Source organism: Quercus suber, unplaced genomic scaffold (assembly GCF_002906115.3).
Source record: "Quercus suber isolate HL8 unplaced genomic scaffold, Cork oak 2.0 scaffold_46, whole genome shotgun sequence".
In the NCBI taxonomy this organism is placed as follows: Eukaryota; Viridiplantae; Streptophyta; class Magnoliopsida; order Fagales; family Fagaceae; genus Quercus; species Quercus suber.
The window spans coordinates 792,550-805,000 of record NW_027069511.1 but is presented as its reverse complement, the minus strand read 5'-3'; the positions used below and the strand labels follow the sequence as shown (position 1 = coordinate 805,000).

Below are 12,451 nucleotides of genomic sequence, written 5' to 3'. Positions count from 1 at the left end.
AAATGGTGTCCCAAGACCTATTTGGCTATTCCCCAATTTCTTTTTGATGTTTCAATTGATTGGGTCAAACCTGGGCCAAGTCCTTGATAAAAATTAAAAAAAAAAAAAAATAGCATATTGCATATCAAAATTATATCAACAATTTTTCAAGGGATAAGTTTTTCCTAACAAACTGCCATATCATAATTAGTTCATAACCTTAATTTAACTCAAATTCAAAATTGCAACCTTATAGCAATTGAACAAGAAAAGAAAAAGGAGATCATGGTTGGTTTAGGCTAAACAAAGAAACCATTAGAGATTGTTTAGTAGCTAAAAAAGGTCTATTTTTACGTGCCACACCACACTATTAGATTACATGGTGATCAAGTAAAAAGATCTGAGACTATGAGAAGTAGATTGTACGAGGAGGATGTGTCTCTGTGTGGGGAACTGTGGCCAATGGAAATATGTATTATATCATATAGCTCCACTTCTCCGTGTTCAACGCTTGTCCCGTGGTTCCTCTCTCTTGTCCGCACAATTTCAGCCACATCAATGTCACATCAAGCTTCTCCTCTCTCTCTCTCTCTCTTCGAGGTTTGTCTAAGTTTTTTCTGATTTAACTGTGAAGAAACTAAAATGGCCATTGAAGAACCTTCTAAACTAGCACTGTTAACCTTGAGGTCACATTTTGAAATTAAAAAAAGTCATTGGGCAACCCCTTGACTCCACTAAATTTACTTTGCCTTCTCAATGAATTTGAAGGGAACAAGTATTTTTCTGATCCTTGGCTTCTACCTCTAGTACTACTACCATTGTTAATTTATATGTGTCAGCATGTGCATATTTTGGCTCTTGGGTATTGCGGTATGGCCAATTTTCATATAGAATTATAAAGCCAACATCACGACATTTTCTCTCACCGTTAGCATGGTCTGTTCTGATTGAGTAACATCATTTTTTTTTCATCTAGATACACATCATACAATACTATAAGTTGCGTCTATGCAGTCACATTTTTCTCATTTCTCTTTCTATATAGGGGATTTACGTAATTTATCAAGGTCTAGAAGAAGGTACGGGGATCAATTTGACAGGTGCATTTTAGTGTATGGTGAAAATTATCTAGCCATGACATATCTCTTCAACTTTAAAATATCACTTTGTGACACCACGCAGGCACTTTGATAAAGAATTCAGCTTGAGTTTTTATTTTTGAGAGATAGCTTGAGTTTTCTAATAAACTTCAATATTGAGAGAGAGAGAGAGAGAGAGAGAGAAGAAGCCTAGTACCTCTCCTTGAATTTAGTTAGAAAAAATAGATGGCCCTCTCTTGGAAACTAATGCGTACATTTAAAAAAAAAAAAAAAGATGTTGTAATGAGTTATTCTTATCTACGGCAGCGTGTTACATCGCACATTATTTTTTTTACTCTATATTATGCTTTTAAAGTCTGAATGATAGAGTTTTTTTTTTTACCCCTCTATAAAAGGCATATAAAAGTCGTTTCTCAAAAAAAAAAAAAAAAAAAAAAAAAGTCGTTTTGATTAATAAGGCCCCCAAATATTCTTTAAACAATTGGTAGATTATAAACAAGGAGTTTCTTATAAAAATGAAAACATAATCACCATTTGCAAGCGCATAAAGTGCCCATGGCAGTGGGTTCCAGTTAACTCAATTGATAAAATCTCTGATGGTTGTATAAGAAATTTGGGGTTCATTCCCCTGTCTACACCAAAAACTGATTAGTGTCCTGGTCTGATGATAAAGAGCTATTGGTGTGCTGGCGCAGACAACCAAAAATAAAATCTATACTCTTAAAAATATATGTAGTAGTGCGAGCAAGGATCGTTCATACGGAGAATATTTAGCCTAATTTTATGCTACGTGAACAAGGAGGGGGGGGGGAGTTTGAGTATAATGAAAACAATTGTAAGAAAAACAACTAAGGAATAATTCAAATTAAAGTATCGAAATTAATCAAGAGAACAAACCTTGGTCTAAGTCAACATCCACCATCGAAATTTTACAACTGATTATTGATGCAAGTATATATCAATTCACACGTTGAATATTCATCGTCGAAACAATTTTCCTATCTCTTCTTAGTCACAGTTAATTAGAAAACAAGTGATTTAATAAACCCTAACTACTAAACAACCCAAGACAAGCACTAAAAGTTTAATCTAGTAGCAGCCTTAAGAATTAGAGAGATCGATGAGACTAAACAACACAAGCAAAAGTAGTTGTATTTAATTTAGTCGAGCGTTCTTTCTAAGATCTAATAATTTCTGACGCAGCAAATCATTAAATCTTGTTTGCTTCACAAATTAGAGAGATCAAACAATTACGGATTTGCTATCTAACATAGCAGTAGATTGCAACAAATAATAAACTAGTAGGTTCCTAGTAATTAAATGAGACAATTATGAAAATATGCACAGAAGAACATCCGATATTCAAAGCATAAATTAAACAATAAAAACAAATTAGATCTCACAGTTTTATTGATTTCGAAGCTTCAGTTTCCTTTGATAAAGTATAAAAGTTTTAGCCACGCAGGGCTATGATGAAAACTTAAAGGAGAAAATCAGAGAAAAGGGGAGAGAGAGGCGTGTGTGTGTGTGTCCAAATCTGATTTCTCCTCCCCCCTTTACATGTTAATTTCCCATTTTCCAAGTCTACAAAAACTCCTAAAAATATTCTAAATAATAATATCCAAATCTGACTAATTAAGGAAAAATATTAAAAATAAAACAAAGTCCTAATATAACTGAGAAAGTGGTGTTTTTCAGCTGGAATTTTCGTGCATCAGATTTGGAGGCTTCCAAAAATAAACCACATCAGATTCACGTATTAGAATTTTAGGCAAAGGAATATTCCAGAACGTCAGCAGTGCATGTGCAGCAACTTCAAGCCCAATTTTGACCTTGATGCAGCCTGTATCTCTCAAAACTTAAAACATGAAAGTTGTAGAGCTTTGCCTTGGCGTTCCATAGAATCTTGAATCATCTCAATCGGAGCTCGGATGAGAGAGTTATGCCTAGATTAGGAAGCGATATCAAAGCTGTCCAGAATCACCTTATTAACTACGTTTTGCACTTTATGCCTCAATTTGCATCCTAAATCAAAATACAATAAACATTTAGGCACCAAATAAGTATAAAAGACTAAACATTAAGGGAGAAAATTATGACATTTTGCATTCTTATCAGCTATTATCAGAAGCGAATGTCATAAGTTGAAACTCTCTAAAAAAAAATAAAGTGCCCATGGCCTTCAACGATAGAGAGAATTAATGGCATTTGTTAGTCAAGAAAACAAATTGTCCTGACACAATATTGTGTCAAAGGGTAAAAACTAGTTCACACGTTATTATACACATTCTTTTACACACACACACACACACACACACACACACACACACACACACACACACTAACTTTACATAAAAATTGTGAGAGTGTATAATAAGTTGTCAAGCACGTATATTAGCCGGTGATGCCCCAATATGTATTCATAAAGGTGATTTTTTTTAGATAAGTAAATAGTAAGGGAGGGAGAAATAGGTTCTAAACTAAAGACATGAAACATTATTATCACTAGATTATAACTTTTTTTTAGAGATAATGTTAATCATAAAGAATGTCATTATTATTGGACTATCACTTAAATGAAATCGAGAATAACAAAATTGCATTTATAATGGAGACTAATAAGGTATAAAAGAAATTAAAATCAATAACTGCCAATTATGCATAATTGGACCGTTTGAGATATGCGTAAATAAACTCTCTTAATTAAAGACATAAACTTTTGGGTTCCATTTAGCAACTAATGAAATATTTGTTTGTTAAATAAAAGATTTAGACTTTGAAACTCGACTACATAAAAAACTAATTGATATCTTGACTCGATGATAAAAATCAACTATTATAGAGAAAATATCATAAATTAAAATTTTATTAGGAAACTTGCTTAAGTTTGAAATAGTCATAAACTTTATAAAAGATTAAAAACTCTCTTGTTGCAGTAATACTGGGCTTCAAATCACCGTATTACAAATGAGCATCAATTGGTTGTCTCAACAGCTTACTGGCAAGTATATCACCAGAAAATTAAGAAATTAATGACCTTATAGAAGATGGAAGGGAGGAAACTTTAAGTACATTTCATAACATTGTCGTTTAGAGGAACATACCTATCCCAATAGAGATTAGTCTAGATCGATCCAAAGGTGGATTATTATAGAAAAAGGAGAATTCAAATGCAGTGGGGTAGGTTGTGTCAATTTAATATAAGAAATAAAGACAGCTATGTGTACTATATAAGTTAATAAGACTAAAGAATGATTAGGAATAAATATCAAAAAAACTTCTCATCAAAAAAAAAAAAAGAAAAAGGAATAAAGATCAAAACTTTAAAATAAACCACAAGAGGACATAAACTAGCAAAGGGTAGTCTTAAAATTAAAACTTGGAAAGCATCCAAAAGTGGCAAACGAGGGCATCAAAATACACAAGGGAGTTGAAACCCTAATGGCAGAGAGAGTGGGGGGACATCCCCTTGATATATGGCTGAGTCAGGGTCAGGGTCAGGGTCGCAAGGCCCTGTCAATTTCCACCGCCCCCACTTGAAAATGCTTGTGGAAGACGCAAACACAAGCAAAGATATTAGAGACACTATTTCTAGACCATTACATTTACTGGGTAAGTTTTCAAATTTCGTTTTACCAATATTTTCTCATAGAGAGATTGGATATATATGCCTAGTATTTATTCTTTTGACATCTGTGGAGGAGGGACTGAGTCAGAGAGGATTAAAATTTGGGTAAATTTGGTAGCTAGGATTGCGATGGATAACTGTTGTAAGCCGTGGACACAGCCATTTCTCTCTCTCTCTCTCTCTCTCTCTCTCTGACAAATCTGTGAGACACCAAACAGTCCTCTCTCTTATTCAATACTCCTACCTTCTTTTCCTTCACAGAAACTTTATATATTTATGCCCTACCACCTCTCTTCATCCCTCAGTTTTCCATCTCATGCCTCTCTCTCCCTTTCTTGTGAGCTTTTTTTTTTTACCTAGCCTTTTAAACTTTTCTTCTTGTATGCATACAAGAGTTTTTATTTTTCAAAATACCAAGTGGGTCTTTCATTAAAATCTTAGACCTAAACATGGGTATGAACTTTTTTAACGCATTATTTTTTATGTTTCTTTGCTTTTCATTCATGGGATCAGATTTAGGGTTAGGGTTCTTTTCCTTTCCTTTCCATTCCATTCTATCTCTTGCATGGACTGAGAATGACAAAGTAGATCTTAAATACAAACAGTCACTGTTTGCGGATGGAGCATCATCAAGATTCACAAACTTTTTGAGGGCTTTGTGGGGTGTGGTCACCTAGCTTTCTCCACAGTCCACTCCAAATGGCCTTTGAAATGGGAATCTTGATGATGCTGCAGCGGCAATAAATGGCTAATACTTTTACTAACAGGTTACTACTGAAGACCGGTCTCATAATTAAGGTACCAACGGTACTGGTGAAGGTAAACCATCTATTTTTGTTTTAAAGAAGTACCCTATTTTATATTTCATAGAATTTTTTTATTCATGGATTAAAAACCACTAATTTTGATAGTTTAAACTGCAGCTTCTGTTGTTATTGGCTAAATTTTTTGCTGGTAAAGTAAACCATCTATTTTTGTTTTAAAGAAGTACCCTATTTTATATTTCATAGAATTCTTTATTCATGGATTATAAACCACTAATTTTGATAGTTTAAACTGCAGCTTCTGTTGTTATTGGCTAAACTTTTTGCTGGTAAAGTAAATTATCTCTTTTTGTTTTAAAACAAGAGCCCTATTTTATGTTTTATAGAAGTTTTCATTCTCGGATTTAAAACCACTAATTTTGATAGTTGCAACTGCAGCTTTTGTTGCTATTGGCTAAATATTTTAGTCCATCACATGCTGGTAAGGTTAACTTTGTATGAGGCTAGGGTTTTGTCATTTGTGTTGGCTTAGGCTAACCTCAACTTGTAACGTGTTGTGTTAAGAATGGTTGTACATGATCCATATGGCAATAATACTGTGATCTCTATTGTTTAAAGATTTTCTTTTCAGTGATGAGGGATTTGGAGGTTTCTCTGAACCTTTCTCAAAAGGTTATCCGTACTGCAAAACACCTGGGTCTCAGCAGGTATGTCTGTACTTTGGTGGAACATTGTCACACAGAGAAATCATGGCCTTTTGTTAATAGATATTTGGATGTTTTTGAACCGCTTTTTCTTTTTCTTTTAGGGTCTTGATGTTTATTTTGATCTAATATACTATCAATCTACGCAAGCTTAAGATAATTGACCAGCTTTTTACTACTTCTCTCTGATGTCTTTGGAATACACAACAAGTAGAACGTACAATCATTTTGTTGGTTTCGTACATAAAAATCATGGAGTTCCTTTAGTTGTCCTCTGGCATCTGAATGTGTAAGCTGCCCATTTCATGAGGAACATTTTTGATTTGTTGTGCTTGTTTAATGCTCATATCTTCTTCAACTCTCTTTGAAACTCTAAGATTTTGTTTCCGAGGATGAAACTAAAGATTAGCTTACACTTCGGATTTTTTGTTAACGATGTTAAAGTTATCTTTTTCAAATCTTCAATCTTGTGTACATTCATGAAGGAGAGTGCTTAGTCTTCATCAATCATGGCCTTTTTAGGGTTGGCAAGGCTTTCTTTGTTGTATTATTTGTAACAATGATGCTAGAGTCATTAAAAATTTTATTAAATGGGTTATTGAACACTCCAGAGTGAGTTTTTGTTTGGCTGTGGAAGGCTGTTACAATTTGAAGCCACTCCTTTTTTATGACCTTTTCCCATTTCCTTACCCGTACTCTCTGTGTCTCTTTATACACTTTGATATTGACTACACACTAGGCTGGCTATAAGACGCCATTTATAAATTATAAGTTCTATGGAGTTTGATTTCGGTATATTTAATTTGTATAACCAGAACGAAAGTATTGACAGGAAAAAGAAGCTGAAATGGGAATAATGGTGATCATATGAGGTCTAACTTGGAAGTCCAGTTGCTTTAGGAGTGTGTGCAAACATATGTAAAATAATTTATTCACAACAAGTTTAACCCTTTCTAAGTTTTATGGAAAATTTTAGACTTTTTAATGGATAACTTTTTCAAGATTCAGCTGTATGTATGTTTACCTAATGAACCGAATAAATTAAGTCTGTCCATATAAGTAAGTCCATCCAAATTCACACTTTGAATTACATGATCCTACATCATCCCCTCTTGCTCTATCTTGCTTCTTTATCTCTGATCTTTCTCTTTTCATGCTATTATTTTGTTTATTTATATTCATAGGAATGTTTGAATGTGCGGAAAGCTGAACAGTTACATTTATAACATATGTGTGCGCGGATGCATTCAAGTGCTTCATATTAATTGGCACTGTTATTGCTTCCCATGAAAGTACATATGCCATCTCATATTCTTGTCGTTTAATGAAGTGAGCAAAATTCATAAATAAATCAAATTTAATTCGGGTATGTTTGTAATCATGGAAGGGAATGAGATGGAGGAGAAGAGAGAGGAAGATAGTCAGAATTGAAATATATGGCTAGTTGCCTAATGGTGGTTCACATTCAATAAAATTTGTAATTATCAGTTTTTACTTCACTCATTTTGAAATATCAGTGGAGAATTATATCCTAAATCCTAATTTACCAAAGCTATTAATGATTCTTTAGTTTCACTTTCTAATATTGTTTAATGTCATCTATCTAGGTAAGTATATCCTCATTGCATTACTTTGTGTGGTACATTACTTGATTAGTACATAGTAAAGCTTGTTTCTAATTTCAAACACTAATGGCATGTTTGGATGTTTAAAAAAGGAGGGGGAGTAGAGTAGAGGGATGGAGAGTAATGCAATTACCTTGTTTGGAAGTTTTTTAAAGAATGAAGGGGAGGGGTTTGGAGGAGTTTGAAGGGGTTTGGACTCCCTCTAGTCCCCCAATTTTATGGCTTGTTTGGAAGTTTAGAGAGGGAGGAGAGTAGAGGGAAATAGAGGGAAGGGGAGTAGTGGGGAGGAGAGTAGAGGAGAATGATTCACCTCCACCTTATTTGGATGTTTTTAAAATTAGTAAGAGGGAAGGGAATAATTAGCCCTTCCCCTTGTGTAATTTTGTTAATATAATAAGGGTAAATTAGATAATTTACTTGGTCAATAGTTTATATACTCTACTCCCCCTCCAAATCTCTCCAGTTTGGGGGAATTAAAATTGGGGGGTTAGAGGGAGTCCAAATCCCTCCAAACTCCTTCAAACCCCTCCCCCTCATTCTTTAAAAAACTTCCAAACAAGGTAATTGCATTACTCTCCTTCCCTCTACTCTACTCCCTCTCCTTTTTTAAACATCCAAACATGCCATTAATTCTCCCAAATTGGAGAGATTTGGAGGGGGAGTAGAGTACATAAACTATTGACCAAGTAAATTACCTAATTTATCCTTATTATATTAACAAAATTACACAAAGGGAATGGCTTCCCCCTTACTAATTTTAAAAACATCCAAATAAGGTGGAGGTGAATCATTCTCCTCTACTCTCCTCCCCACTACTCCCCTTCCCTCTACTCCCCTCTACTCTCCTCCCTCTCTAAACTTCCAAACAAGCCATAAGATACTTGTGTGATTTGTTGCATAATACATTAGTCATGCATACTTTGATTGATCTAATATGCTTGAATTGTTTTAGCTGCTCTTGATCATACAATCCATTGCAGCATGAAGCACGATGCCTGCTCAATGAGGACCTGTGCGCTTTGCTTTTTACAGATTTTGAAGAAATTCCATTCCATCCTTTTGTAGTATTTAGAATTTAATTGAGTCACTCTGATTAGTAATTAGTTCAAATGAGCACTTTTGAGTGTCTCACTGATTAGATATGTTTTTGCTCACTTGTTCTAAATTTAGTCGTGCCCAGCAATATCATTGCTTGTATGTTTGAAAGCCATGTGATTATATTTTCTCTGGATTGGTTAGCGAACAGTGTAGCACTTCAAAACCTCGCCATGTACCTATTCACTTGTTTTTTAACTAGCATCAGCATTTATAAAAAATATATAATTTTACTAAGAGAGTTGTAGTTTAACTGGCTTAAACAAAATTTTATTTGTTATATACCCTTCACAGCAAGCAGGTATGAGTATTTTCTTATCATTGATGCCATAAGTTACCAATATTAGACTCTTCCAAGACAAAGTTTGATAATCAACTTGGTGAATGGATGGAATAAAAGGAAGGTGAGCCTAGAGAGGAGAGGTAACTGATCAAATTGATTTATGAAGAAAAATTTTCTTTAAAGTAATTGTCTGGATATATATCTCTCCAAAAGTGGCCATGTTGCCAAGTGTTACAGCAATATGACCCACCTATGGAAGAGAGTCTAATTGACTGTAATTATGAATCAACTAACACCGTACTATATTCCATGATTAAGTCCTCCAAGCGCCACATTCTTTCATCATTGTTGGATTTGAATACAAAGTGGGATCCCACGTAAACTAAAATACGTTCTTGAATAGAAAATTGAGGGGTGGGGGATCTGATATCTCAGACTATTTGTTGCATGGACAGACTTTTGCGTACTCAACCATTAACATATGAGTAATGTTACGTTAGCGACAGCTTTTTTAATAACAGCTTGTTGCAAAACTCATTTTTTCTATTATTATTTATTTTTATTTTTTTATTGAGTCTCAATTTATGGTATATATTCTTAATAATAACTTTTTATTATCAAATTAAGACACTGATCGATTTTTAGTGTAAACGAGAATTGAACTTTTAATCTCTTACCAATTTAGCTAATAAAAATATCTAATAGTTGTGAAAAATGTTATATTCCCATAATTAATGTAATATATTTAGTGTTTGTTTGGTGTCTCAGTTTCTTTCTTTCCCCTTTTTTTTTTTTTTTTTTTTTGGTGCGCGGTTAAATTCTCCTTTTCTCTCATCTCTAAGTTAATAAAATTTTCGAAAATTATACAATGACAACCTACTCTCGATCCTATATGTTGTAACTGATATGGAACTAAGGCATTGGCTTCAAATTGCTGATTACAAGAGAGATAAGTAAAAAAAAAAAAACTGCCTTGTAATTCATCCACAAAATAAAAGCAATGCAACCCACCAACCACCAAGTTTTGGAACCTTTGAAAGGCATTATCTCCGACAAAGAAAAAAAAAAAACTATGGACATCGATTATTCTGGCATTGGATCCAATTATAAGTTCCTTTTTTTTTGGTCTCTTGTCCCTCGTTGTATCTGTTAACACTTACATTAGTTATTATCATATTAGAAAGATAATAAAGAGTATATCCAATGCTGGGTTACACAAACACAACTCAGGATGGTGCATATTACAAAGCATATTTAGATTGGGGTGGCAGAAATATTCTCAAAATTCCACCATGATTTGGCTAAATGTGATTTGTCTATTCAGTCTGTCCCGTAAAACAAAATGACCTGAAAATGGTAGGTACATGATAATGTTAGTTCCGCAGTTGAGTTTACGACTAGATGAATTATATATCAATAAAGTAGATAAAACCAAAGTTTTTTTTTAGTTTTTACTGATTGCGTCGTGGTCCCTTAAAGCAAAATGATCAGCTGGGAATGGTACATACATGATAATAATTCTTCCATAGATAAGCTGACAGCCTGACACGATGANAAAGCTTGAGTAAGCTCTTGGTAAGAATCGATGGAATCGGCCCTCAGGTTATCAAACCATCTCATGGCTACAGGACCCAAACTGGAGGGGAATACCTTGCACATCAGAGCTTCATCCCTGGCATAGACAGCCATTCTTTGGTTAAAATGGCTAACATGCTCCACAGGGTCAGTTTTGCCATTATAGATAGTAAAAGTTGGCTGGTTGAAACGCCGAGGCATCTCCGCTCCCTCGATCCTACGGGTGAAGGGTGACCTGGAAATCTGACTCAGGGCCTTACTCATGGCATCATTGCCCACCCCTCCATATGGTGGTCCTCGAGATCGCTTCTCACGAGGGCGCTCAGCCTCATACGAGAAAGTCTCACTGATTGGAGTTTGAGAGTTCTGCTCATAGGTAATATCCTGCCCGTCGTCCCAGTCATCATCAGGGAGTGTTACAGTGTGTTTCCTCTTCTCATGGCGTAACTCTCTCTTCAATCTTTCGATCTCTATTTGCATACTGTTTTTCTCTGCATGGGGAACGCGACTTCCACTTCGAGGCTGGGTTCGATCAGTGTGGGTAGTATGCACACTACCTTCATGGTCCTGCCTCCGCTCCAGGTTAAGAAAAGGGTCAATATGTTGGGAGGCCCCAGATTCTGCCGGTTGTTGCCCTTGACCAGCCATGACCAACCGTTGCTACTCTTCCCTTACTCTCAAGCTCTTCCCACAGACGGCGCCAATTGTAGGGTCTAAATTCTCTACGTAAACCCAAAGACAATTAATTTGTAGAGTATGGGTCAAAGAACTAGAATTAGCAAAGGATTCATAACAAAGGATTATCACTCTTTTCACTATTTCTTCATCTGTTTCCATACATTCCATGGTTTGTTTCAAACCCTCTCCCTCTATTATATAGTCACTCTCACCCTCATCTCCATCGTCCACGTGCTCCCCATCCATGAACTTGCTCAAGTACCTGTCACATCAGGCAGCTTCTTTTCATCTCTGTGTGAGTGGCGGTAGGTTAGGAGGCACTATTCAGAGGTCTCCTCCACATAAATGCGGCAAGAAAAGCTGTTGCAATGCATTGAATACGGTGGCAGCAGCCTTTCCCTCAGATATTTCCTCATCCTTATCGTTCCTGAATATGCTTTGAGCTTATCTTGATCAGGTGGAGTCCTCAGACAGTCAATCAGGCTTTTCCCCTATTCAATTAATCTCCGATATCATATCAGAGTAAAACATCTTCCTCGGACAGGAGATGTCCTCCTCGGACTGAAGATGTCCTCCTCGGACAGCGATGATCCTCTACCAAGAGGATTCCAATCCACCCTGGGCCTTGCATTCTCCGCATCCTTCTCTTCAGATGCGAAACAGTCCTCTCGTGGGTGTTCGGCCCATTAACTTGGGCCTTATCCTCTTATCCCCCACAGAAATCAGTATATGAGAGATCAAGGATTTTAAGAGAAGTAAAATTCACATGAGGCAAATTTTGAGGAAGTTGTGAAGTTTACAGAAGGATAAACTCAACTCTACTAGAGTAGGTAGCATATTTACTGCATCAAGCCAATCCTCTGCATTGCTAAGATCAACACCACCCAGATCAAGAACTTTCCAAGAAGAAAGACCGTAAACCCAATTGAGGTTGTCGGCTTTTAAGAGCATCCACAACCGGATTCTATATCCTATCTTATTTTACCACCTCAAAAAGTCACTTTATCAATTATACAATAC

At 35.5% G+C, this 12,451-nt stretch overlaps 1 protein-coding gene across 1 annotated transcript; it reads left to right on the top strand.

Moving 5' to 3' along the window:
• The first annotated feature begins 4,371 nt into the window (after positions 1–4,371).
• On the top strand, positions 4,372–9,132 carry LOC136066769 (uncharacterized). Its single transcript, XM_065771581.1, has 3 exons — positions 4,372–4,691; positions 6,090–6,178; positions 8,781–9,132. The coding sequence occupies exons 1-3, from the start codon at positions 4,556–4,558 to the stop codon at positions 8,877–8,879; spliced, it is 324 nt and encodes a 107-aa protein (XP_065627653.1). The 5' UTR covers positions 4,372–4,555; the 3' UTR covers positions 8,880–9,132.
• The last annotated feature ends 3,319 nt before the right edge of the window (positions 9,133–12,451 follow it).